Source organism: Poromitra crassiceps (genome assembly GCF_964638095.1).
Source record: "Poromitra crassiceps genome assembly, chromosome: 1".
NCBI lineage: Eukaryota > Metazoa > Chordata > Actinopteri > Beryciformes > Melamphaidae > Poromitra > Poromitra crassiceps.
In genome coordinates, this window is record NC_139623.1 from 89,243,108 (window position 1) to 89,271,023 (window position 27,916).

At 44.7% G+C, this 27,916-nt stretch overlaps 1 protein-coding gene across 1 annotated transcript; it reads left to right on the plus strand.

Annotated features, from left to right (window-relative positions):
- The first annotated feature begins 841 nt into the window (after window positions 1-841).
- LOC310776956 (beta-1,4-galactosyltransferase 3) lies at window positions 842-27,901 on the plus strand. The gene is made up of 6 exons (XM_083637182.1): window positions 842-1,866; window positions 13,375-13,610; window positions 16,275-16,462; window positions 16,839-16,961; window positions 19,942-20,046; window positions 23,512-27,901. Exons 1-6 carry the CDS (start codon window positions 1,590-1,592, stop codon window positions 23,783-23,785), a joined length of 1,203 nt encoding a protein of 400 aa, XP_083493308.1. The 5' UTR covers window positions 842-1,589; the 3' UTR covers window positions 23,786-27,901.
- Window positions 27,902-27,916: the final 15 nt, after the last annotated feature.

The following is a 27,916-nucleotide window of genomic DNA, read 5'->3' on the forward strand; positions in this document are numbered from 1 at the left end:
GAATAGATCTGGGGGCCGGGGCTATTTTTCATTTATTTTTTATTTGTGTGTGTGTGTGTGTGTGTGTGTGTGTGTGTGTGTGTGTGTGTGTGTGGAAAATACAGAGGTCATGACCTCGGTGTCCTCAATGGTAGCTACGGGCCTGACCAACACGGCCTGTCAACAGTCTGTACCAACACGGCCTGTCGAGGTCATTGGTTCAAGAATGGTGAAGTTTCATCCACAGAGCAGTGCAGGTCTGTGCATGTGTCATCCGCTGTAGACAGCACACCTCTCTTTGGGGAGGCATCTGTACTGGAGCCACACTGGGCCCGATAAGTCAAGCCTGTCCAACTGAATCTCCATGTAAACACAAGTGTACAATTAGTCATTGTTTGTGTGGGGAAAATATTTTGCTGTAGGTAAAAAAAAGAAAGAAGTTAATGTCAACAGTTTTGGGACAAACGGCGTCAGTCAATATAACTGCCCTCTCCTGTTTTTGTCTTTCAGAGCCTCGCTCGTGTGATTGGTCCAGATCCTGTCCGTCCAGCCAGTCGAGTGGCCCTCCTGCCTCCCAGCCCAGTCGACCCTTGAGGTGTCTCGTAGCGCTGGATTGCATCATGATGGGACAATAGCAGTGGGCGTCAAAGCTCTCCTCCTCCATCTCCTCCCCATTTTCTCTTTCTCTCAGCCTGACCCCCCACCCCCCACCCCCCTAACAAATATACACCCACCCACGCACAACCCTCTGACCACTCCTCCCACACCGCTCATGGTCTACTCCCCCTGTTTCTCTCTCCAGCTAGCCAGTCTGCCACTCCAGTGCATCGGTGGAAGCTGTAATCCTCTGTAAACCGTCGAGGCCGTACGGCTGCACATGCTGCCTTTTTGTGATGGTGGCTGTTGTTGTTGCAGAGGCCTCCCTCAGGAGACAACATGAGAGAGAACAGAAGGCAGTGTAAAGCACACAAAGGGAGGGAGAGAGAGAGAGAGAGAGAGAGCCACTGACGCTGCCGTTTATTTGAGCCGAGCAGAATGAGCTTTGCAGGGCGACTGATGGAATTCTGTGGGGGTGAAACTCCATGATGTGGGACTGGCATTACCATCCCACGCCGGCCAGGAGGACCAACACTCAACTTTGGAGATCTTTGCCACTTGTTGACCTGCAGCAGGGGATGCAGTGAATAGAGAAAAATACACAGCCTTTTTTTTCCCTTTCTCCTGATTTCAGGATTTATTTATTTTAATTTGCCTTCTTTTTGGCGTTTCCTTCACTTTACAGCCTACCAAAAGTGCCTTTGGATCGTTTTTCTACATTTACATTTTGTGTCGTGTGTTTGTTTTCACTCACCTTGCTCCATATTCCCACATATTGCCTCAGAATATTGCACTTAACTTTTCTACAGTAACCTTCCCATTCACTGCCTGTTTCCATGAGAAGTTCAAGTGTACTATTTGACATTTACACAGCAGCAACACAAGCTTTCACTGAAAATAGTTGACAATCAACGCACTGCTAATTGTTGTGCTTGGGAGAGCTCACAGAGCCCCGGGTTAAATCATCGAAGGCCGAGTCGCTCAGGACCAGTGAGACTCACCGTTCTGCCGCCATGCTCGGCATCCAGTCCAAATGGCGCTACCTGTTCATGTTCCTGGGCATCCAGCTGGTGGTCATGGCACTGCTGTCCCGAGAGGGCTACCACAAGAGGGTCTCCTACTTCATCCGCATCTTCCGCAAGCCCGACAGCCCGACCGGCTTGACGGCCCGCAACCACACGACGAGCGGAGTTAACGCCGGGGACGTATACGCCAACCTGTCCCACCTGTCCAAGGCTCATAACCCTGGAGATGGCATGTCTTACTGCCCCAAGACGTCCCCTTTTATCGGTGAGTGCTCTAGTCTATTATTTCTGGCTAGTCTCACGTGGTCAGACGGAGGGTCTGAATCACAAGTTAGCATTTCCGGGTTTTCCCACACGAAAAGTGGTGGCAATCCTCTGATTGGCTGGGCTGTAATGGAAGCCCAGCTGTCTGCATGCATTGGTGCATCGTTCAAAATGTGCCACCCCACGAGTTGCATCACACAAATAAGGAGGTCCGTTGTTGGTCAGTTCATGTCTGTTATGCGTTTTGTTTTGGTCTAAGGGGGCTTTTCAACAGTTGTGTCCCAGATGTTAGATATTTATCTATGGCTGGCTACTGCCAGATCCGGGGGAATAGCAGCCATCTTGGATTTGAGGCCAAATCCGCCTTCCCTCCACATCTGACAATAAACCTTATGGTATTCACTCACTATGTGAGAAATGTCATGCTTTTTTAAAGAAGTGCACAATTGTTAAAGCACATTTGTATATTAGACCCGGGGGAAATTGTGGCCATCTTTGAATTTGTCAAATCTGATTTCCCTCCAAATCTGAAAATAAACCTTATGGTATTCCCTAACGTTTCTTTCAAAAAGTGCACAGTTCCTCTATTTTTGGGAGCTTATCCACTCTACTAAGTGAAAAGACTTGATCTGTGAACAACAAAATTGGCTACATTTCCAGAGACACGATATGTGTGTATTGTATTGCTCTATTATGTTTTAGTTAGGCTATTAGCTGCTGATGGCTCCCCAGTGTCTTCCTGGGAGTAAAGTCTGCATCATTTCAGGGGCATCATATCACTCACAGCAGTTGTGTATTAATGCCACCCTTCAGATATTTAAGGAAGTAGCAACAGAATAAAAAAGAAAATATGTGCCTGATGCTATCAAGTAGGGGTGGGGGGGGGAAATCGATACACCACAGTATCGCGATATTTTGCCTGACGATATTGTATCGATATTTGGACGCCAAGTATCGATATTGCAATTTTTTTTTTTTTTTTTTTTTTTTTTTTTTTGCAGGCCATGCCAGGCCACCGGGCTACTATAAACTTTAGTTCCAAGGCCAGCAGTAAACAAACGGTAGCATATTTTCATTTTGTTTTAACAGTAACAGTTTTGTCATAACAGTAATTCACAAATTCCCCAGTTACTGAATGGGCTGCACAAGATGTTTTGTGTAAGTGAAGTGAAGTTGCAAAAACTACATAAGTACAGTAGTCCACACACACATCCAGTTAAGGTGGACTGTAAGTAGACTGTAACAAACAGTTCAGTTTGTCAGGTGCATGCAACTATGACATGACTTTATGAAAGTTGTTGGTCTGTCTACTTGACAATGTTGCTGCAATAAAATGGTTGAAGTCGGATGTACAGACTGAAAAATTGTTCTTATATAAACCAGATGTTGACAAAGTTTTCCTTTGGGGACATCATTTGCAGTTGAAAAAGTAAGAAATCGCAATATATCGAAATATCGCAATATTCAATATATCGCAATATCGATATATCGCAATATCGAAAATATCGCAGTATCGCAATACTATCATATCGTGACTGAAGTATCGTTTCAGTATCGTATCGTGGGCATCTGGTGATTCTCACCCCTACTATCAAGGCAGTAAAATGTCAATGGCTAATATTCCATCTATAGGCATCGATTTTTGTTGTGTAGTAGTTAATATTTTAAAACGAGATGTGTCAAGACATCACTTTACATTTCCCATTGTCTTTGACAAGTCATCCGGTGGGGGTGTGATCCAAGTCACCACATCATCTGTCTTGTCACATCACCTGTGTTCCTGATTGTTGGTTCATAGGTGTGAACAGAGAATGCAGATAGCCTGATTTATTTTAGTTTAGTTAGGCATCAGTAGATTACTCATAACATGAACCGGAACCTAAATTGTGCTACAAATACATTTGGCATGACTCCTCAAGTCAACTGAGTGCAATAAACCAATTGATGATAGACGTTGTCCAGCGGATATGATATGCAAAGCATGATAATAATATCATCATCTCATAAGAGAAACATATTGGGTAGCCATGCACAGTCAAACACACACTGACATACTATACTGGCATGCAATGTGATAAGTAGGCAAACATACTGTGTTGGCCACGCATGACAAAGCAGACAAGGAGAGATGAGCAAGTACAAATTAGCATGCAAACATGAAACTGGTCATTACAAGCAGGGACACACACAAAAGACTAGGTATTTTACAAGTCAGATTGTTTTTGAGCCAGGATTTAAGCCTCTGATGTAGTCACGTAGCCTATGTCTAATCGTAGATATTACAATCACCATTATCAATCAATATTATTATTATTCTTTATTCTTGAGGAACAAAATAGATTCTGACCATTATCATCTACAGCAGAAATGACATGTTTCAGTCTTGCCAATGTGCCAATATTCTAAATTTGAATGCTTAATTAGGCAGTCATGTCCTCTACAGATCTGTACTTGGGCACGGTATTATATTAGGATTTTACAGGTACTGGTATTGGTGCTACTTTTGATTCTAATACAGTAGTTCCAATTCTTTATTGATTCATACTGTACTACTATTACATGCAGCTTTAGTGGAGTTAACTTTGTTTTATTACAGTTTACAGTTACTTTAGTCTCAGAATTTACTTTTCAATCATCTAAGTTACATTTTCCCTGACCTGAGAGAACACAATACAAGAGCAAATGGAAACGTTTCAAATAATCAGATTCCCAAATGTATTTATTTACCAACTGGCACGGTGAAGAAAAAATGTAATCTAATATTGTACTTTTGGACCCACAGCGCAATCATTTGGCCTCAGAAACAGCTGTGTGAAGTCATTTTGTGGTATTTTTTCCTCCCCCTGTTTTTGGAACTGTCTCCAGCAACTACTGTTTTGCAGAATGTTGCCATGGAGCTGTGCTAGCCAACTTGCCACATGTTATGAAAGCATGGAGCTGTGCTAGCCAACTTGCCACATGTTATAAAAGCATGGAGCTGTGCTAGCCAACTTGCCACATGTTATGAAAGCATGGAGCTGTGCTAGCCAACTTGCCACATGTTATAAAAGCATGGAGCTGTGTTAGCCAACTTGCCACATGTTATATAAGCATGGAGCTGTGTTAGCCAACTTGCCACATGTTATAAAAGCATGGAGCTGTGTTAGCCAACTTGCCACATGTTATAAAAGCATGGAGCTGTGTTAGCCAACTTGCCACATGTTATAAAAGCATGGAGCTGTGCTAGCCAACTTGCCACATGTTATGAAAGCATGGAGCTGTGCTAGCCAACTTGCCACATGTTATAAAAGCACATACAGTACAAACCGGTTTTTCTACTCACATGAGGGTAATGGTACATACATGGCAACCCTTCTCATTGCCACTTACATCATTGTTTGCGATTGCAGCGCATTGAAAGGGTCAAAAAGGTTGTGGCGCAGCTCCTCCAGTAGCATCCAACTGCTTAATGATCGATAAAGCTGTGTTCACACAGAGATGTTTATTTTTCTCCCTGTCGCTCGATTCAACCTTTTGGAATCGCTCTGTCGCTGTGTTTAACACGTTCAGTGCCAGCGACGCCATATGGCGTCATTAGAAATTTACCGTACAGTGCCAGCGACGCCAAATGGCGTCATAACTCCAAATTGTTTTTTTGACGGGGGGGTGTCGATCTAAGCTTCTTACGTCGCCTCTAACAATATTGTAGCTATTGGAGGTCGATAACCTATTTTACAAACCCATTAGGTGGCGACAGCACTCTCCTGATCAGAGAAAAAGGAGCCAAACACACAGAAATAGTCACTGGGGAAAATGAGGAAATCGCATCGCATCCGTCCGTATGCATCGACGTGCCTCCATAAACGAGCACAACGCCAGCTGTGCCCCCAGCAGCAGCATCCGCTGTCACAACTGAGCACCTCCGTGTACGCTGCAACAGCACATTCACATAATCAGCCTTATTATTCCGAACTGGAAGCATGCCAGCCCGTGACAAACACACGCGGAACCAAAAAGCTGAATGTCGCGCACCATTCACTGTGTGTGCGCAGCAAACTCAGCAGAGACTGAGAGCCACCAGACACATAAGACACACCCAGGAGGCGTGTGCAGTTGAGGGGGGGGGGGGGGGGGAGCACGCAGAGCAGCAGAGCAGCATACACTTCACCCAGACAGACCCAGACATCAGAAAATTAGCTTCAGAGTCAGTGATGTGCTTGAAATGTTTAATTTCACAAAAGGCTCATTATCTCAGCTCGTAGAAAAAAAGGGATGTTTTTGCTTCAATCAAGCTATCTTCTCCGGCTCATAACTAAAGAACGGAAAATGGGATCAATAAACTTTTTTTTGCAGGTGATAGAAGAGAGTCTCATCGTTATTTGTGCGTGTTCAGTGTTTACATAGTAATTATTAAAAAAATTATATGACTGTTTTAAAATGCATTGCGGCCTATGTGGCACAGCAAGCAACCTTTTGCCCAAGGGCCGTGGCACTCAAAGTGTTAAGTTGCTCGTCAACAGGCACAATTCTCAACACTAGTTTGGACCGGGGGGAGCTGAAAAATGTACAGTCGGGAGGAAGAAGTTCCGAGAACGGTGTACAATACACTCACCAGCATGGAGCCAAGTCTCTGTCAGGAGCATCAAATCCAGTTCATTCAGTAGGAAGGTTTTGTTTGCTAGTGACCTAGCATTTAGCAGGGCCAAGCGAAGAGTCTGCTCCACGGCTAGCCGGACGATTTTAGATTTCACGCACCGGTGTTTACTGCAGCCACTTCCGGGGTTACGGCAGCCAATCAGCGTTGAGCAGCAAGCGACTGTTGCCACCGAAATTTCGCTCGAGTTGGGATATTTCATCTCGGGCCACGAGCAAATTTTCGCCCTATTGCTGTGTCGCTGTCGCTCGGACGTCCAACGATTTTTCTCCCGGGCCAATATACGCTCAATCGCTCGTTTGCATTGACTTTGTATGTAAAGCGAAAAATTCCGGAAAAAAAACGAAAAATAGGTTGGTGTGAACGCACCTTAAGATGTATTGTCCGTGTGGTAGCTTATCTATTTCAGTCAATTAGGCCATTTGTAACCTTGGGAACCGGTTCTGGATACCCAGCCCTAATGTATACATTGTGTGTATGTTCTATGTTCAAAACCTATATTTGTCTACACTCTACCCAGGCCATTAGATCCTGCTTCATCTTTACTCAGTTTATGAACCAGGATGAGCTCAAAACAGGCTAAGTACTCTATTAGCAGGATCTGCCCTCTGCCCCCTGCCCCTTTGTTCTTCCGCTACTGCAGCAATTTTAAACCAAATCATGACAAGTGAGTGCGAGGGCATCGGCTTAAATATGATGCAAATGCAGCAATTGCAGGTTTTCTATGAATACTTCTAGGAAGAAAATATAGAAAAAGGTCATTGAGTTATGACTGCTTTCTACCATGCAGCAGGAAGTGAACAGAAAGCTCCCTCAGGTTCAGCAAAGCAGGTTTGATGAGGGGAATGACTGGGGAATGATAATTGATGTGTATGATCTGAACAAAACATTCCAACATTATATTTAGAAAAAGAAAGTACAGGGAGCTCCTAGCAGCAAGCCCATCAGTTTCAACTTTGCTCGCAATACTCGTGATACTCATCTGTCATACTCCTCATACTCATTGCTTCGCCTCGTGCCTTAAACCTTGCGAGTAAGCCTCAGGGTTTCCATGGGCTTTTGAAATCCTTGAAAGTTTGTGAGTGTTTTGTGTTCCTGCAAAGAGAATTACGCAGGGGCCACCTGGGTCAAATTCTGCTCCGCCTCCAGCTCTCGACATGTTAACAAGTGTTGCAATCGGGGGGTTTCTGTCATTTGCAATTGCAACTAACAGCACCGTTAGAGAAGTGTTCACACGTTCAAGCCTCTCGCTTTTTAATTGTCTGTGAGCTTCTGCTAGTTCTCATTAGGAAAGTTCTCAGTAATAGTAATAATTAACCTTGATTCATGTCTCAAAACTATTCCGTGTTTGGTCCTTGAATTTGGGGAATTGTGCCTTGAAAGTCCTTGAAAAGTCATGAACAACATTAGATGTTGAAGGTGTGGGAACCTTGGAGGCTGTTTTCACACTGTCAGAGCACTGTGTGATAAATGACCATCTCATTCTCCACTTTCCAAAATGTGTTGAGTGTGTGGAAATGTCATCCGCAGTCGGTGTCAGATTTGGACAACATACTATGTTTACAGCAGCCAGCCAGACACTAACAGTGAAAACACACCGCATGCGTCTCCTGCACGTAAGCTGCGCGACCATTTGCGACCTTGTGCGCAGCCAGTTTTCATTAGGACACCATGTTAACACGTTCACTGCCAACGACGTGTTAACACGTTTTCAGAATCCAGCTGTTGACTGCCAACGACGTGTTAACATGTCAAAAAAAAAATCGATTTTTTTTTTTGACGGTGGGATGTGCATCTAACCCTTTTACATCTCTTATATAAGTATTGGACGTGTACAACGTGTACAACCCATTCCACCGACCCACTAAGTGGCGACAAGGAAGGAGGAAGGCAAGCAAAAAGCAGTGTGACGAAGCCATTCTCATGAAAATGGATTGGCGAAAACGCTTTCGTTTTCGCGCTGATTGCTGGCAGTGCGGGATTGCAAATTTGCATACCGTAAAATACCAATTATTAGCCCGGGCGTTAATTGACAAAATATGTAGCCAGACCCCGCGTCAATATGGGACCTGCGGCAGTTTGGGACCTGCTTTAATTATTTTTGTACAAAAATATTGCTCAGCAAAGATTGTAAATAGTATGAAATTGTTTATTTAAACCATTTATTTTAATCAGTTGGCTACAGCCCCCCACACGATTGCTTGTCTATGGGGAGAGCCGCGCCTCCCTCTCAGCGCAGCAGAGCATTCTATGCGCTGCCTCCTCCTCCGCTGGCAGGGGAAACATTATAGCCTATCATACTCACATTTCTCAATCAGAGATGTCGGATTTGTAGGCCTACAAAAATCTTCAGAAAATGCCTACACAATTTTCATAACTGTCAGGTGTTGCTGGAAAACGAATTTTTAAAAAGTTCATCACTCACGGAGCCTACCCTCTTCAGTAGCGCACATGTGAAAGTGCCGTGAAATACCAATTAGAAGCCGACTTCTATGCCCGCTGGCAGGGAAACATACCATAGGCACATTTCTCAAAATAATTATTACACCAGAGATGTCGGTTTTAGTGTATAAAAATCTTCAGGAAATGCCTACACAATTTTCAGAATCATCAGATGTTGATGGAAAACGAATTTTGATCAGCAAGTTTTGTGCATGTGTTTTTTTTTCTTCCTCGTTTCCTCGTTGTTCGTCTTCTTCATCCGATTTTTCTTCTTCGTTGTGTTTGGGAGATGCATTCAACAGGATGTCGCAAAGGTAAAAAGAAAACATTGAAAAAACTAACCGGGCGTCAAATTGGGACCTGCTTTTATGTACAAAATATGTATCCAGACCCGGCTTAAATATGGGACCCGCGGCAATTTGGAAGTCGGCTTCTAATTGGTATTTTACGGTAATAGATCACGGATGGAACACACTTTGAAACACGCAGCATAAATATGACCAGAATCGCAAAAGCTTGATCAAAGCTCTCAACCAAAACTCCAAGAAGCGAGCGAGTCCAACCAGACTTCCTCAAAGAGCGGCCGCTCAGACAGGCACAGCCGCACAGCAGCTGCAAAGCAGTGAGACTGGTGACAAGCTTGTGACACGGCCGCTGGCTGCAGCCAAGAGGAACGCCCACGGAGGGAGGAGTTGGAAGCAGAGGGGAGTTTCCTGCTGTTATGGAGGAAATTACTGTTCAAAACTATTGTTTAGGTCTTACTGATGCCAAAAATGAATGGTTAAAGTGACTGTTCTATCGAATTTCACAAAAAGCCGTTTATCTCTGAATAATTTTTCTGACGCTGAAACCATGCTGTATTCAACTGCTAATGCTTACATAACTACTAACTCTACAAACTAACTCTTTTAGACAGAGAAAGCACACATTCTATTACCGGTAGTTGTTTTGAGATATTGTGTGTTCACAAAATCTTAGCAGAAAAGAATCCTCGGCTCTTGTAAAATGAGCCAGAATCCTCAAACAAACCCTGGCAGAACCTACCTACAGCATTGAAAAAAGGGCTGGCAGTCAATGTGTTAACAGATCTGTCAGTCCACACTGAATTGCGCGCAGCGCGCCGCTCAGCTCAGCTCAGCGCCCGCTCAGGGCCGCTCAGGTCAGCCTGGATTTCTATTTTCCTGCGCGGCCGTCTGCGCCCATGAGCGACTCTGTCAAGCTGAACAGATCAGATAAGGGCAGACAGGAACTCCGAAACCGGACATTCGTCAAATAAAACCAATTTCAAAGTAAAATAATGTTTATTTACGTTGTTGATTGCCCCTTTGGAAGTGTGAAAAGAGAGAAAGAGCAGTGGGAGAGGGGGAGCGGCTTCTAGGGGCTCGTTGCCTGCGGAGCAACAAGTAGAGAGCTCTCGCCTTCTCTCTACAACAGCACGCACTGGGAAAACGGGAGGAGAACAGACAAATATGATGCAATTGCATTTTATAACGAAGGTAGCCATTAACTGTTATCCCAAACATATTACTTTAGATATTTATGTCGTCATTTACTTGGCCATGATAACGAAGACAGGAGATCTGGGGCAAAATATATAGCGGACGAGCAGAGCGCGCAAAGTGAGCTGCGCTCTCTGTGTGGACACTTTGAGCGACTTCTGCGCGGAGGTGCGCTGCGCGGCGCATGTTTCGCAAGTTTCGCGTCTGGTATGTCCCCAGCGTAACAGGCAATGTACACCACCACATACGTTACGGCTGCGTTATGGATCCTGCAAAACTGCCGGATCGACTCTCGCCCATGTTAATTGATGAAAAATGACGCACCTGTTCTATTTTTGTCGGATCCCGCATACGTCTGACTGATTACACGAGTGTGGGTCTGTTCACAGCCGTACCGCATCTGTTCCGGAGGCGGTGTACATTCGCCCTAAGCCATAGCAGATAGCAATATCACAATGAATATGATCAGGAATAAGGGGGGGGGTGTATAGTGGCTTGTGGTCTGTCTTTACGAGCACAGAGAGAGTTGGATGGAGGCTCAGCTGATGCCTGGAAGCAGTTTGTGGATAAACTGGAAGCATCAGACACATCCTGGCCACGGACAAAACTACTGAGTCCATCAGGGTCTTGTGTCGCTGTGCTATGACCTGTATGGATCATCAGCATGGAGGTATTGGAAAAGGAAAGTCGTAGCTCCAATAGCTTCAAAGTGGAATTCTTACATAGAGAACTGAACTTGAAGCTCTCTTGTTTATGGGCATTTGCACTGAGGAAATCAGAGACTGATCTGATTTTGTTTAGAAAAGCGGGTGACATGTATAGGAATCATTTACTCTATTGCCACGTTTCTGAAATGGGTACGTGTACCCGTAGGCATGTCCAAACCCTAGGCATGTCCAAAGTCCGGCCCGTGGACAAATGTGGCCCGCGCACCAATTTTAAGCGGCCCATGGCTTCTCTCTCAAAATATACAGTATGTGGCCCTCCACACAGTATTGGTTAATCAAACAAGTTCGCTTTGCATTTCTTCCATCCACCTAACAATGAGCGCACTATCATACAGTTTGTAGACGAGCACCAAGTAGGAACAACACAGGCAGAAGAAAGCAATTATAGCAGTATAACCACATCACCGTGTCCCAGCCATGCTATGGGCAAAAAAGCGGTCCCATGCCCTCTTAAAATCGTCACCTTTATCATTGACTCTCGCTAACGTGTTCATATGATACTATTTCTAACATGAATTCTACCCTATTTTTTTCATTCTGGAGAGGATGTACTTTTCCATAATCAGAATCATTCTGGCAGCTGTGACCACGCCTACATTTATCACTGCATAGTCATACAGTACTTCGATATATTGGGTAATTCTGTGTGGTCCATCCCACAATAGGCATAATCTTGGTTATACAGGCACCGCCGAGCCCAACCATTTCCCTATGTATGTATTCTAGTACTTTTTCCCAAAACGGGTAAACAATTACAGTTTCTTTTTTTACACTCCCAGATTGCATGTAAACATGTTCCTGTTTCTGTCTGACATTTCCAACATAAATTATTGGCCATCAAGCCCATCCTGTGGAGCTTAGAAGTAGTGTAATAAAACCGATGTATTAACTTATACTGAGTAATTTCCCCCCTACCCTCCTTTATATATTTCCCCTTTATATATTTCCCAGTGTTTGTTAATATTTGTAAACATTCTCCATCACTCACACAGGGTTAGGTCCTTCTGCCAAATGATTCTCAGATTTTTACAAATATATTTTTGTAATCCTTAAAGGAAGTTTGCTGTGAAGCTTTTGTACAGAGGCATGTTTTTGTTTTTACGTCTTCATATTATACTTGCAGTTATCTAGGCAATGTTGAATTGTATTAGTGAACAAATAGGTAACACAACATGTAACATCACGTTAGCATTATATTCACCAAATCTTGCTTCAAGCTGCCCACATTTTCCGCCGGCATGTGTGTCCGCGTGTGTTGGCCTGGCCTGCATGGTCTCTAATGCCCGGCCTGAATTATGGTCCCAGTCCGCCCCTGGTCAGAAATCAGGGAAAGTTTGAGAACCACTGCTCTATTGCATACTGAAATGTGCTTTAATTCAACCACGACAAGTGTACCTTTAGAACCGGAACAGTGTCAGAACCGCCATCCGGTATTGAGACATTTTCCACGCGCACCCAACTCTGTCCCTGACCGTGTTAAAATGTCTCTCCTCAGGAAAAAAGGCGTTGAGTTCAGCCTGTCAGACTGGTAAAACACCTTGCCGTGTCACCTGTGTCAGGCTTTTCAAGTATCCCGTTCATGACGGCACGGTGGCTCAGTGGTTAGCACTGTTGCCTCACAGCAAAAAAGTCCCGGGTTCGAACCCCGGTCTGTCCCAGGTCCTTTCTGTGTGGAGTTTGCATGTTCTCCCCATGTTCGTGTGGGTTTTCTCTGGTTTCCTCCCACCACCAAAAGACATGTATGTTAGGGTTAATGCTCCTGTCATAAAGACATGTATGTTAGGGTTCATACTCCTGTCAGTGCCTCTGACCAAAGCAATGGCAAAAGAACTGGAGTTGGTCCCTGGGTGCTGCACTGCGGCTGCCCACTGCTCCTAGTTCTAGGAATGTTCCTAGTAGAGGATGGGTCAAATGCAGAGGATGAATTTCCCCACGGGGATAAATAAAGGATAACTTAACTTAACTGACATCACATTCAAATTATAGAGCTTCACACTCTTAAGTCTCTAACCAAACTATTTTCCTTCACACCATTAACCTTATCTCATCATGATTCAGAAATACATGTTCACAGTCGGTGTGCTAAAACTACTTCCTGTGTGAAGCCATAGACAAGCTCTGTTCACAACATCTTAAGAGGAAATATTCACGGTGAGATCCACAATGCCATTTTTTTTAAACTGTCTCTCCCTGGTGTCTGCTCGCAGGTGGGCCGATCCATGTCAGTTTTCCCTCAGGGCTCACTCTAGCCGAAGTCCAAAGGAAAAACCCACTAGTGGTGCGAGGAGGACGCTACAGGCCACCTAACTGTGAGGCGCGGCATCGCACCGCCATCATCATTCCCCACAGACACAGGGAACACCACCTCAAGTTCCTACTCTACTACCTGCACCCTTTCCTGCAGCGGCAACAGCTCAACTATGGAATCTACATTATTCACCAGGTAAAATACACCCCCACACACACGGCGCACATACACAACACTAGTAAAACCAGGTTGAAGGCTTTAAAAGTATGTTTAGTTTTGGTCTCATAGTTTTCAGGTTTAGTAAAACCATTAGGCAGTTTGTTAACCTGATTTTTACTGAAAACTGAAAACCATCATCTGTTTGTTTAATTGCTTTATCTATATGCACATCATTTATAGACTATCCTAGTTGGTAGCCAGATAGTTTTCAAGCTGTATCAAGAGCACCCTCTGGTGCTCTCTCATTGGACGTGCATGTTAGAGGCTGAGAACACTCAGGCAGCTTAGAAGGTCTAATCTCTTTAGCCGCTTGTAACAATCCATTCATGTTTACTCTCCAACACTTTAACTCCTACACCTCTCAAGCTGGTGTTTAGTCATTGCACAGTCCTATTGTTGACTCTTGCTACTAATGCTACGTCTTGTCTCTGCTAACGTCAAAAGAAATTTAGCAATGGGTTTTGCTGTACTGCATTTGTACTCAGGATGGATCATCAAAATTAACATGCATAAATGTCTGAAAAAAGGTGCAACATTGTCATAGTGATGTCCCTCAGGAGTTGTTTTCACACAGTTAAAGTGCACTCTGGAGTGGTGAAAACAAGAGGAAGTGCCATATTGGCTGCCCTTCACATGGGGAAACATTATTGAGTGCCCTCTAGGGTGCCCCTTCATGCAATAGATTATGATGATGTGCCCTCTAGATGTGCTCCACTAGAAGGGCACTCATTAAGACACGGTGCCCTTACAATGGAAAAAGGTGCCGTTATGAAGTGCCCTCTATGCCCCCCCTACATGGCATGTCCTTTTCAGTAGAGAAAATGCTGTATATGGTACACCTGGTGTATGGTACACCTACATGTGAGAAAACATGATGCAGTGCCCAATTAGGTGCCCCTCTAATTGGGAGGTGCCCCTTCAGTGGATAGAATGTGATGCCGTGCCGTAAAGGGCATCCCTGCATGAGTGAGAATGTGTGGAAGTTTCCTAATGGATGTCCCTCCAGTGGAGAAAATGTGATGTGGTGGCATAGGTCCCCTTACAATGGGATAAACTTGAGATTCCCTACAGGTGCCTTTCTGCCATCTCAGATGCCCTTCTTCCAAATGAGAAAACACAATGAAGTGTCCTTGCAATGGAGAGAGAAAATTAAAATATGCAATAGGATCATTGCATATGATGCAATAGTGGTGTTAGAATGTCAAAGGCCACCAAATTTGGGCTTTTAGGACCAAAAGTCTTCTCCGAGGGGGCATGCCCCCAGACCTCCCTAGGTAGCTTTTCCCCACTGGCTGGCTACGCCATATCCTTCAGCCCTGCATCATGTATCATGCCTGTCTCCTCTCTCCTTCAGTCTCTCTCCCCCTCTCCTCTCTCTCCCTCTCCATCAGTCTCTCTCGTGAGCCTCAGACTGATGACATCATCACTGAGGACATCACTGATGACACCACTGATGACATCATCACTGAACTATAGCCTCAGCCTTAGGGCAATCAGCCTTAGGGCAATTAATCTGCGCTAATTAAAAAACCCGGCTCCGTCAGGTGACCCGCATGGGTGCTCTTTACACCTCCTGAAAGTTTCAGCCCGATTGCACGTAAAACAGCATAGCTGTGGCCGGCCAAATTCTTGAAACAGACAGAGAAACAGAGTCCACATTGCCAAATTTATCATTATTTTTATTAATCTCATCCTCAGTTCGGATGGCTAGTAGCTGGCTTGTCTTTGAGTATTTCTCATTTCCAGTAAAAAAAAAAAAAATTAGGTGGAAATTGCTCCCTTCTGGTTTCCCGGAACTTTCACTAGGTCTTTAGGGGGGAAGTTTCCGGATTTTAACCAAATAACTACTAACCCAACAATTTCCTGAACATTTCTGGATGGAGCTGCATGTGTGAAAGCGGCTTTGAATTACATGCAGTTGGAATTTAGATTGACAGGCATGTACGAGTGGCAGGTCTTGAGAAGGGATCTGAGTGAATTTAGATTGACAGGCATGTATGAGTGGCAGGTCTTAAAGCCCCATTCAGTAACTTTTCCAACTGCGCCCTCTGCGTGCATTAGTATCGATAACGATATCGCCGTTCAAAGTCAACAAAACACAGCGCCAGAAAGCTCTATGTACATGTTGTGACATCGGGTACTCACCACGTGATGAAATAATAATCCATAGTTCCGTGAAACATCATTTTCGTAGCAAATCCGAATCGAGTTACTTCCTTGCTTTCAGGCAGACAGCGCTTACGCTGTACAGCGCATGCGCACATCCTTTTCTTTTTTTCGATTTTATTGACACGGGACGCTGACAGCAAACTGCTTAGTCCCAGTGCTGGCCAATGGAGGGTGGTGTGGGATAAATAAAGCCGAGAGTCTCCCTATTACCAGTCAATCTACCATGTCCTAAGACTAAAAATATCTTATATTACAATAAAAAATGTCAAAAATCTTACTGATTGGGGCTTTAAGAAGGGTTCCGAGTGAATTTAGATTGACAGGCATGTACGAGTGGCAGGTCTTAAGAAGGGATCTGAGTGAATTTAGATTGACAGGCATGTACGAGTGGCAGGTCTTAAGAAGGGGATCTGAGTTGTATTTGTAGTAGCCAGTTGTCTTGACATTAAAGGACCTGTGTTGCCCCCGCAGGCAGGAAACTACACGTTTAACAGGGCCAAGCTGATGAACGTGGGTTTCCGGGAGGCCATGAGGGAGGAAGACTGGGACTGTCTCTTCTTCCATGACGTGGATCTCATCCCGGAGGACGATCGCAACACATATATGTGCGACTCCAACCCCAAGCATGCAGCCATCGCCATGGACAAGTTTGGCTACAAGTGTGTTCTTTCCTACCCATGTTTTTCCTTTTTGATAGTTCGCCCTGTCACAGATATATACACACAACGAGAGAAAGTTAGAAAGAACATTACGAAGCAGTAATAACAAGCAATTATATAACATACGGTACTTGTTTATAGAGCCAAACAATTCTTGAAACACTGGTTGTGATTTGTCGTGTTCTGGCTCTACAAACCATAAACACATCCATGTTTATGATAAACTCAAAGATAAATTAAATTTCTAATATTCACAATCTAAAGTTAACCCCCTCAGAACCTAGATGGTGTTAGACATTTGTCTAAACATCATGCTATGTTTCTAGTTTTTGTGGTATATACCTAATTTCTTTTTCTGGTCTATAATTCTCTCCAGGCTTCCATACAAGATGTACTTTGGAGGAGTGTCAGCCCTGACGCCACTGCACTACCTCAAAATGAATGGCTTTCCCAACAACTACTGGGGCTGGGGTGGTGAGGACGACGATATTGGAGTCAGGTGAGACCAACTCAGGCCAGTCGCTTTTAAGGTTGAGAGGTTTCTCTGTGGACAAACCCTGTCGTTCATAGCCGGTCGGAAATGGACGTTTCCAACCACCAAGTTGGAAGAATATCGCCTGAATGGTGAACTCTGAATTCCAAGTTGGGAATTTGGAATTTGGGGCCATTTGGGGTAGCTAGCAGTTGTAGCCTAGGTTTTGAACAAAAAATAGGTCTGACATTCTGTAATGAATACATGTTTTGGTCAACATGTGGGGAGCCATGGGGGCTCTATTATGTTTAGGTTTATTAATCGCACAGAGGAAAAAACAAAACAAAAGATAATACATCATAAACATCATACAAAATTGTGCAGTGAGGAAAGAAACCCAGGAGGGCTATTACTTACTCCCCCCCTTTCCCTGCTGCCTCCCCACCTCCTCCTTTCCCTGCTCTCTCCCCGCACATTCCCTGTTCCCTCCCCCCTTATTTACATTTTCAACTTTCTGTTTCTTTTTGTACATTTTATTTCTTTTCTGAAACTCTGTAAAATGTTTAGCCCGGCATCCACTACAGCTCGGCCTATACCGGAGGGGGGTCCCCAATTGGGGTCCATAGTTGGGCCCCTCGGTGCATCAGCCCTTAAGGCTGAATTATGCTCACCCTGCCGTGAAGGGCGCGTGGGTGGAGCGAGGGGCGGGCGCGTCATATGATGTAAATTTGTTGGGCGTGGTTAAGCGCTAGCTCCAGCGGCCGCTCGCGTTCTGCCTGATTTTTTTTCTAACAGCGCGAACTTCTCTCCAAACATGGCCGTACTTGAACCATTGAGCCCTGAACACTGAGCTGTGTTTTCGCCACATTTCTTGACCCATGTGGTAGGCTATAAACTTAGATTTGCAACTGTTCGTTTTTAGTCATTTCACCAAGTAAATGTGTTGTGTTGAGAGCATTATTGAGAGAGATTAAAAGCAGCACAGAGTAGTAGGCTATATCAGGGCTGAGTAGTAAAAACGGCTTTCAGTAAAAACAAGTTTGGTGAGTCCTTCACTGATGTGCGGTCGTTTGAGAGTGAAAGCGCACTCAGTACTGCACAGCGTTTCATTGCGACTTTTCACTGGCTGTTCTCACCATTGTACAATACATGGTGATCACTTTCTGAGTATAATGGCATCTGCCCCAGCGCGAGGTCTGCACGGTGACTACGGAGACTCGCGGGGCCCCACCCCCACGGAGCTTTGCTCGAGCATAAGAGCACCTTAACAAGGTTCCTCCTCAGCTAGTCAGTGAGGCAACCCTGGGGATATAATTCCACAGGTGCAAAGGGTTTCTTGCACGCACTGGGGGTGGAGGGGGGTTCCGGTGTGTCCCAGCCTGGCCTTCGTTCTCACACCTTATGGGTGTGGGGGCGAGGGCCGGGGTGGGGGGCATCGGTGCTCTCCATCACTGGTCAAGGGATGCCGGTAGGTCAGAATAGCTTAGGTTAGGCTATAGATTAGCTACAGCCTAACTGTAGGCTGTAGACCAGAGGATTCCAAAGTCTGAGACCATGGGCCTTCTCTCAGAAATAGCATGGAAAAAGTTGCCTTCACTCTTATTCAAACTATTGAATAAGAGTGAAAGATTATTGAATAAGAGTGAAAGATTATTGAATAAGAGTATTTAAAGTCTGAGACCATGGGCCTCCTCTCACAAATAACATGGAAAAAGCTCCATGAAAAGCTGCCTTCAACTTATTCAAATTATTAAATTAACTATAACTGAAATAACTAAAATAATTCACTCACTGAGCCTCCCCTCAAACTGTTTGAGCTCCCCTGGGGAGGCCCACCTCCCACCTTGGAATCCTCTGAACTGGGGGGTTATAGTGTTCAGGCTAAAATCAGAGTCGAGTAGGACAGGGCAGATGAGGCCGTAGATTAGCTAGATTCCTTGTGTGCTAGTTAGTTCCGGTTCCACATTCCTTGTTCCCCACCTCCTCCCTTTCCCTGCTCTCTCCTCCGCCACATCCCCCTCCCCTGTTCCCTCCCCACCTCCTCTCTTTCCCTGCTCCCTCCTCCGCCACATCCCCCTGTTCCCTCCCCACCTCCTCTCTTTCCCTGCTCCCTCCTCCGCCACATCCCCCTGCTCCCTCCCCACCTCCTCCCTTTCCCTGCTCTCTCCTCCGCCACATCCCCCTGCTCCCTCCCCACATCCTCCCTTTCCCTGCTCTCTCCTCCGCCACATCCCCCTGCTCCCTCCCCACCTCCTCCCTTTCCCTGCTCCCTCCTCCGCCACATCCCCCTGCTCCCTCCCCACCTCCTCCCTTTCCCTGCTCTCTCCTCCGCCACATCCCCCTGCTCCCTCCCCACCTCCTTCCTTTCCCTGCTCTCTCCTCCGCCACATCCCCCTGCTCCCTCCCCACCTCCTCCCTTTCCCTGCTCCCTCCTCCCCCACATCCCCCTGCTCCCTCCCCACCTCCTCCCTTTCCCTGCTCCCTCCTCCGCCACATCCCCCTGCTCCCTCCCCACCTCCTCCCTTTCCCTGCTCTCTCCTCCGCCACATCCCCCTGCTCCCTCCCCACATCCTCCCTTTCCCTGCTCTCTCCTCCGCCACATCCCCCTGTTCCCTCCCCACCTCCTCCCTTTCCCTGCTCTCTCCTCCCCCACATCCCCCTGCTCCCTCCCCACATCCTCCCTTTCCCTGCTCTCTCCTCCGCCACATCCCCCTGTGCCCTCCCCACCTCCTCCCTTTCCCTGCTCTCTCCTCCCCCACATTCCCATGTTCCCTCCCCACCTCCTCCCTTTCCTTGCTCTCTCCTCCCCCACATTACCTGTTCCCCACCTCCTCCCTTTCCCTGCTCCCTCCTCCCCCACATCCCCCTCTCCTTCCCCTCCTCCCTTCCTAGATTTAGCTAGACATATTCTCTGTGAAGTCCTCTGAGACATGCTTGTGAATTAGGGCTATACAAATAAACTTGACTTGAACTTACTGTCTTTTTACGCTTTTCTTCTTCTTCTCAGAGTGTCTCTGGGAGGGATGTATATCACTCGTCCATCACTGAAGGTGGGCCGTTACAAGATGATTAAACACAAGCTGGATGAAGGCAATGATGTGAACCCAAAGAGGTACAGTACATTTGGTTTCACATTGAGATAGTGAAGCCCAGTTTAAACCAAAGATTCGAGACGAGACGAGCTGAAACTTGCAACCACTTGAAAGCAGCCCCTCTGCAATTTGACAATCTGAATTGCTGGCAATGCTGTCAGCCAGCTGGAGTTGAGTTGAGACGGGCCAGTTTACACCGCTGCAACTTTTCCCTGCAACATTTCCCCTCCCCCCAATATTCACATAAAACAAACTAAAAAGAAAAAAAAATCCCAAAGATACAGCATACACACTCAGTCACACACACACACACACAACTGCGGGGGGGAAGGGGGGGGGGGGGGGTGCAGCGGGGGGCACACCAGACAGAGGCAAATGTAGCGAGCAATACAAGTTGATTCACCAGAGACACTGGTCAGACCTCAATGATACATGTACCACACCCATCCACATGTGCAGGGATGCACCACACCAAGGATAATCCCCCATGCTGGCATAGCGAGGCCAAGCCCGTAGTCAGTCACAGCAGGATAAAGCTAGCAACAATTTTAGCCAGCAACATTTTTTTGGGTTAGGTTGTTTCAGGTTGTTTTAGTGTTAGGGTTAGGTTTAGGGTCTGGGTTAGGGGGTTGGGTTTAGGGTTAGGGTTAAAATCGCTAAACCGGTAGTAAAATTGTGGGAGATTGTTGTTGACTTCACGGAGATGTCAGACACCACCCGTCACGCCGGCCCCGGTCTGACAAGCAAATCAAATGAAGCACAGTATTTAGGTTGGCGCGTCCCCACACATAAGACAACAACATAGGAAAAGACAAACTAACAAGAACCGTCATACATGTATGAATACAATCAGGCGAGTCCAGGAATTTCAAAAGGGGACCCAAGATTCTTCCCATTTATGTTGACATTTTAAATGAAAGAATCACAGTTTCTCCATATGAATAATCAAAACCAGCTCATGTAGCCAGTTTCTAAAGCACGGTGGAGTTGGTGTCTTCCATTCTTTTGAGAATCAAAACAGGGCTGTTGAAATGTGTGAGGGGATGCTTAAAGAGTCCTCCGAGCAGCCAAAAAGAGCCACATCCCCTGCAACATTCTAAGGCCATGTTTAGACGACAACTGTCTGTGCATAAAACGGCAAACTGTCGTCGTGTTCTGGCCTTTGATTCTGCGTTTATAACGAGACCGTTGCAGACTGAAGCCGCAAAAAACTCAGAGCAGCGTCAAGTGAACCAGAATAAAACAGAAACTTCTGGTTAAAACCATCACAATAATAGCAATTAAATAAACTAATAACCTTATTGATACATGTGCATGCTGCAACGTGTGTGTGTGTGTGTGTGTGTGTGTGTGTGTGTGTGTTCCGAAATACCCAGAACATATAGAACACAGACAATTTGAAAGTACATTTTAACCCGTAGTGAGTCGACGGTGATGTTTTTTATTTACCCAGTCATAAATTACTGCTTTCATTTTGAAGGTAAAAACGCTTAGCTTCCTGTATTCTGTCTATCTATCTAACGGGATTGATTTAGCTTTATAGTATTAAACTTTAAATTAATTATCCACATCAGAGTGACACAGAAGTCAGTAGTTGTGATAACTGCTGCAGAATGGTTGCATTACAGAATAAAAACCCAGTAAGTGTACGTTCACACCCAATGCGGTTTTTGAGCTGCCAGCGCCTTTCTGCAATTCATTCTCTATGTAAGGACGCGCTAAGCACGCTCCTCTTTCAAGGAATGCACCTGGCGTTTAAGCGCTGGTGGCGTCTAGTGTTTTTGGCGGAGCGCTCTGGGCGTTTTACGCTGAAACAAGTTGAACATTTGGAGGAAAAGCGCGATGCTCGTCTTTTCACTCCTCCTAACTCTTCTCCTCCCAGAGGGATCCTCAATCTCCGCTGCTGCCAGAATTGCCAATAATCTGGCTTTCATGTTCACAGTGAACAACATCAAACAAGACGAAACCAGCTGGCTACCGTCCCTGTGATCGTTATGTCCTGAACTGTACTGCACGCGACTGCAGGGGGGAACAAAACAAAGCACACAAAAAAAGCTCCTGTGCTGTTTTTTGTGCACTTTGGAAGTGCTCTCAACATGATTTCCATAGCGTTCTTATTGAAAAAATACCTGTTTTCTTGCATCACTTGGGACTTGAGGAAATCGATGCATCTGGCGGTGAAGTGAGTTGAGGGTCGTTTAATATCCATGGATGTTAATAGCGGACACTTATAAAGGTAAAGGTAAAGTCCCACTGATTGTCACACAATGTGTGAAATTTGTTCTCCGCATTTGACCCATCCCCTGGGGGAGCGGTGAGCGGCAGCGTGCGCCGCGCTCGGGAATCACATGGTGATTTAACCCCCCAATTCCAACCCTTTGATGCTGAGTGCCAAGCAGGGAGGCAAATGGGTCCCATTTTTATAGTCTTTGGTATGACTCGGCCGGGGATCGAACTCACGACCTCCCAGTCTCAGGGCGGACACTCAGACCACAAGGCCACTTATCGCAGATTATGTACTGTATTTCTAGCAACTCATTATCAGACTCTGATGTCATGATAGTGCTGCTATATTGATAGGCTAGTTGAATGCTCCTATATCTTCCATGCAAGAAGTGGAGCCGTTTTCACAAGAATTGCATATTGCCACTTCACACGCCCACAGTAAGGGTGACATTATCAAAGAATTCCACTCTTTTTTGCATTTTCAGGCCCCAAGAACGCAGTTTATGCAGGGAGCGTTGCCATGTAAACGGGGCCTAAAACTGTTTTCTCTCATTGCGAATCATTGGTGTTAAACTGGGCTTTAGCGATCTCTTATAGGCTTGCATGCAAACTCAAAATATCAGATTATAGGAACACGTTTTGTTTTTGTAAGATGTCCGCTTTTTCAGTTGGGGCCAAATTGAGCTTGTGCCCTCAATTTCTCACAGAGTGATACGGTAAGCCTGCTAGCTTGACCTCTCTGATCTGCCATGGGCCCGCCCACTGTCCTCTTTATTCTGCTTTCCTCACCAATCAGATTGGACACCTCCTCAGAGTCAGAGTTGTGAGGGGACATGGAATTACAAGGCAAAAAGTAAAAGGCTGTTTCTTTTGTTGTGGAACCGAGCGTTTCACCAGGGTTAAACATCAGTGATCTGTCTCATACTGTTTGTACCATATGTCAGCAATTTCCAAGTTAAGTGGACCAAGCTGTATTTAACCTTTTATCTAAAGGTACGGACAGTTACATTGAACACACAAGAGCTGACACCACCTACCCTGTATGTGGGCAAAGCTGCTACCTGACAGCTCCTCCTCAGATCCATGGGTGCTGTAGCTCACACTCTCGTACCCCATAACCCATTTATAATGATGTACGGATTTTTAGTGTTATTCTACAGTTGCACTCACGTCGGTAGAAGTCACTCTGGTAATCCAAATGTGCCAAATATGAAGGATTCCACTCTTGAATATTCCCTCTATTTGTTTCCCATTGTAAGGTTCAACATGCTGGCCAAGACGCGTCAGACCTGGAAGCAGGACGGGATGAACACGGCCGAGTACGAGGTCGTGTCACGGCAATACATGCCCCTTTATGCCAACATCACCGTCAACATCGGCACCGAGGCAGGTCTCCACGCTCTTCCCCCAACGCCTGCTGCCAAAGCTGCAGGCAAATCGCCAGGAAAAACCCCGGCCGAACCACCTGCCAAAGGCCCGGCCAATCCCTCTGCCAAACTCAAAGAGGATCGGCCAGGATGGACTAATGCCTAAGCTAGGAGAGCTGATGAGGCTGAGCACGTCTCAGTCTGCCTTTACTTCACATGGGATGATCACTTCAACGCATGCTGTAGGACGGGTCGATGGCGTGAAGTTCCTCACCCATTTTGAGCTTTTTCATCGGTTTCCTTCCCTGAATATGACTTGTTTTAATTCGCGGAGGATCATCGGCAGACTCAGCCAGAGACTTCACTGCCCGCAAACAGCTGGTAAACACTTGTTTGGGTGGTGAAGTCACCCGTTTAAAAAGAGAAACAGGAAATGGCGAACCTGCTCTTATAGACTGCTCTCCAGCCTGGTTCCTACAATCCTGTGATATCACTGTTTCTTCTTTGAAGGGAGCCACAGCGAAGAGCGAAGGATACAAGATGGACTCTATGAGTTTATATATCTACAGCGCTGCGGTCGCTGGTTAAACCTTGCGATGCCTTAGAATCTGATCGCCTTCTGTTATTTTTTTCACTCTTACCATATGTTCTTCAATATCAGGTTCATATGGAACAGTTGCTGCCATTTCCAGCAGTCCCATGGCACCATAACAGAGTTGGACTCATTTAATTTTTTTCTCTGTCCTTTCTTTTCTTTTCTTAAGCCACTGAATACATGATTTCAGGAGAGTGTTTTTGTTTTTATTGTTTTTGTGTGTGTGAGTGACGCTGCTACGGTGAATATTGAATGAAGGACCTTGTCTGATTGGTGTATGACTCGTAGTTTCGAAGCTTCTGACATTAGCGGCATGCACAGCCATCGGGAAATACCTGGAGCCTCATTTCTAAAAGGTTCTTGAACACAAATGTCCTCCAGCCCAAATCTAAAGTGGTCTACACATACCTGAAATTACATAAATTTGCTATTTTCTGTGATCTATCAAAAGATAAATTTCTATTATTGTCGAAGGAATGAATGCTGTAAATACAGGCGATTTTTGCCTTTTTTTTGTCCTATTGTGTAAAATGTACAATGGAACCTTGAATAAAGTCAAAAGAGCGTATTTATAATTGAGGCTCCAGGGCCACAGTGCTGTACATTAAACAGCCTTCCAACTCATGTCCTTATATTTCAACATATCCAAATATCTACAACCTTTTAGATTTTTTTGTGTGTGTGCGGTTGTGTATTTATCACATAGAACAGGTCCTGGTGAGAATGATCAGTCCACTGCGTTCAGATGAGCTTGGCCATTCACATCAAAATGGAGTCTGTCACCATTTTCTGCCATTTTTCATTATTTTAATATCTATATTTACAGTAGCTGCTTATGTAAATGTGTAATTCAAGGGTGCTGGCTTGGTCCTGCAACTTTGTACATGCAGTGGAATTTTACCCCCCACCCCCTTGTTTTTTTATCCACACTAATCTGTTAGAACTGAAGAAGCAATTTCCCCAGCAGTCCTCAAATAACTATCACTTGTACACTACAGGCGTCCTGCCCAGTGCAGAGGAGGCAGCCGTTTGAAGCTCAACTAACAAACGAGCCACTTATCCATCGAGACCCACAAATTGATGCCGATACCATCAGCGATTAAGTGTGATGATAAACATTTTGGATGAAGTCAAAAATGCTTTGACATCAAGCAAAAGAAACTAGTCTGTCTTAAGTTTCTGAACAAGTTGACATTTTTAAGGTATTAGGTCCCCCCCCCCCCAACATGACTATGAATGTGTCACTTTGTAAAATTATATACAAATTGGAGACCTGTCACAGCTGGAGACTATTTTGAAAATTATTTTTGTAGTATTTTACCCCCAGCTTCCAATACAGTGAAAGCAACACATACTGTACAGTACGTCGTCGCTTTGTCAAACCGAGAATAACACGATTTGACGTTTGGCCTAAAGTGATGACGGTGTGTCAACATGTTTCCCCAGTGAAGCCTCTACTGCGTCCTTCCCACTAGCGCCTGTGTACTGCAATGACTGCATGCCGCCCTCTTTACTCCTCTGTACTCTGACAGATATGATTGTTTACAGGAGAACACAAAAAAACCCTCTGAGCATGACTGTACTGGCAGTTGTATAGGCTGAAACCAAAGATGACTGCATGGGTAGTGGAACAACAGATAGAAAGTGTGCGTGCGTGTGTCTGTATACTCCATATTGTGTAAAAATGATATCTCTGGAACAGTGTATTACCCTATCTTCATGGACTGTCCTATCATTTGTTCATATCAAGTGTCATACTAATTTGATGATGCTTCATTGCCAGCCTCTTTCAGTTCTCTATTCGAAGTAGGGCCGGGCGATAATTCAATATCGTCGTTTCTCATCTTTCAGTGGAATCATATCGTCATGATATGGTGTATTTTGGGATATCGTGACCCACAATTCTGCTGTCTAAATTGATGATAACGAGCACATTTTATTTAAAAACTCAAAATGAAGTTTGGTAGGAATATTGTTTGAAAATTTCAGATCACACCTGTCATTACCATTTGGTTTAATGGGATGAACATTAATTATGATTGTTGGTGATTAACCTGATTTTGCATACGTGAGCCATATCGTGAATCGCTGTATATATCCTTGTGATTATTGTGATACATAGATTTAAACTACGGTATATCGCCAAGCCCTAATTCGAAGGGTTTCAAACCAAAACACCATGTATTTAACCTGCTCACAATTTTAAATGATTAAGTCCCACACACATATTACTATATTTTTACTAAAGGGATCAGGATATCTTATGACATCTGTAACTATAAATTAGTTCTACGTTAATGGAAGGAATAGTTTTGTCAGGGCAGGTGGTGCATTTTTTGGTGAAATTAAACCTAATTTTGATTTCACGTCTTTGTCATGCTATTATTCTGTTAAAAGTACAAAGAAGTGAACATTACTGGCAGTTGTTTCCCTGTGATTTTTTTTTTGCCTCGACATGCATATATGACAATGTATTGTTTTTCTGATGTGAATTCATATTAATCTCCTCCTATGGCCTTAGCTATACACTTAAGACTAGTAGCTCAAAAGACTCGGTCACTATGTATGCAATAGCGTCCTCACTTTATATGGAGACTAAATATGCATGGCACAACCTTTTTAGCAAGGTTATTGGAATGTACAGCACAATATGAAGATGATAGGCGTGAGTTCTCATCTAGGTAAGATGAAGCATGCTAGTGTCTGTGTTGTGGGTGTGAATCTGTCTTATTGTGACTATAGAAATAGAAGTTTCCATGATCTGTGTGAAATGCTCTCCAGAAAGTTTTTAAAATAGCAACATCCACAAATAAAAAAAATATGTAGAATTACACATTATGAGAAAGTTATTTTTGAGCAAAATGCAAGATGGAAGCTTTTTATTCCAAAGTCACAATATGCAATCTCCATCATGTACTTCTGTTTAACACTTGACCTGGTGTTTCATTTCTTTCTTTTCTTTTTCCATAGCCTACATAGTGTTTTCTCTACTGCTGTGTTAGATTTATTTTGACTCCTTTCTGATGTGGATAAGCTGTGAGAGTGGGTCAGCATCAATAGACTGCTCATTACAGGGTAGTGTTGAAGTAACCGAGGGCAATGTGACTTTCACATTTATTTCTCCTCTCTTTGAATTGTGCACAGTCCAGAGTGGCCTTATATGATCATTAATAAAAACTGATTACTTAAAAGAAAACAAACGTTTCAGACTTTATCACTGTAAAAATGATCATACAGAAGAAGAAGTAATATGGGGCACGTGGGGGAAAAAAGTGCCTCTGAAAATAAAAGATTTCATCCATTAGTTGTCAACTATTAAATTAATCGCCAACTATTTTGATAATGGATTAATCTTGTTTGAGTAATTTGTTAAGAAAAAATAATGATTAGGTAGTGGTGGTGGAGCAGGAATCAAACCGGCCACCTGCTGGCTCTCTGTGTGGTTGACAACTCCATGGCACCACCAGCTCCCCTTCGCTCTCACAGAGCTCTGAAAGCGTTTATCTTTTTCCTCTGGCTGTCGCCTGTTCAAAACTGACTGAATTGGGCAGCAATCAATCTCTCTGAGCCATTGGGTTATAGCCTACTACTTAAAACAGGTTTTCTCAGAGCTTTTCAGTCTTTTGTCTGGGTGTCCACTTTCAAAACTCTCTGACTGACTGAAACTTGATCCCACCACCTCCAAACCTTCGATGCAGTTGT

What these genes read in the sequence shown, in the direction of transcription:
- LOC310776956 (XM_083637182.1), top strand. Translation starts at nt 1,590, where the DNA reads ATGCTCGGCATCCAGTCCAAATGGCGCTACCTGTTCATGTTCCTGGGC. An exon ending in CAAGACGTCCCCTTTTATCG is followed by an intron (nt 1,867 to 13,374) that starts GTGAGTGCTCTA and finishes GTCTGCTCGCAG; the next exon opens with GTGGGCCGATCCATGTCAGT. An exon ending in AATGATGTGAACCCAAAGAG is followed by an intron (nt 20,047 to 23,511) that starts GTACAGTACATT and finishes TCCCATTGTAAG; the next exon opens with GTTCAACATGCTGGCCAAGA.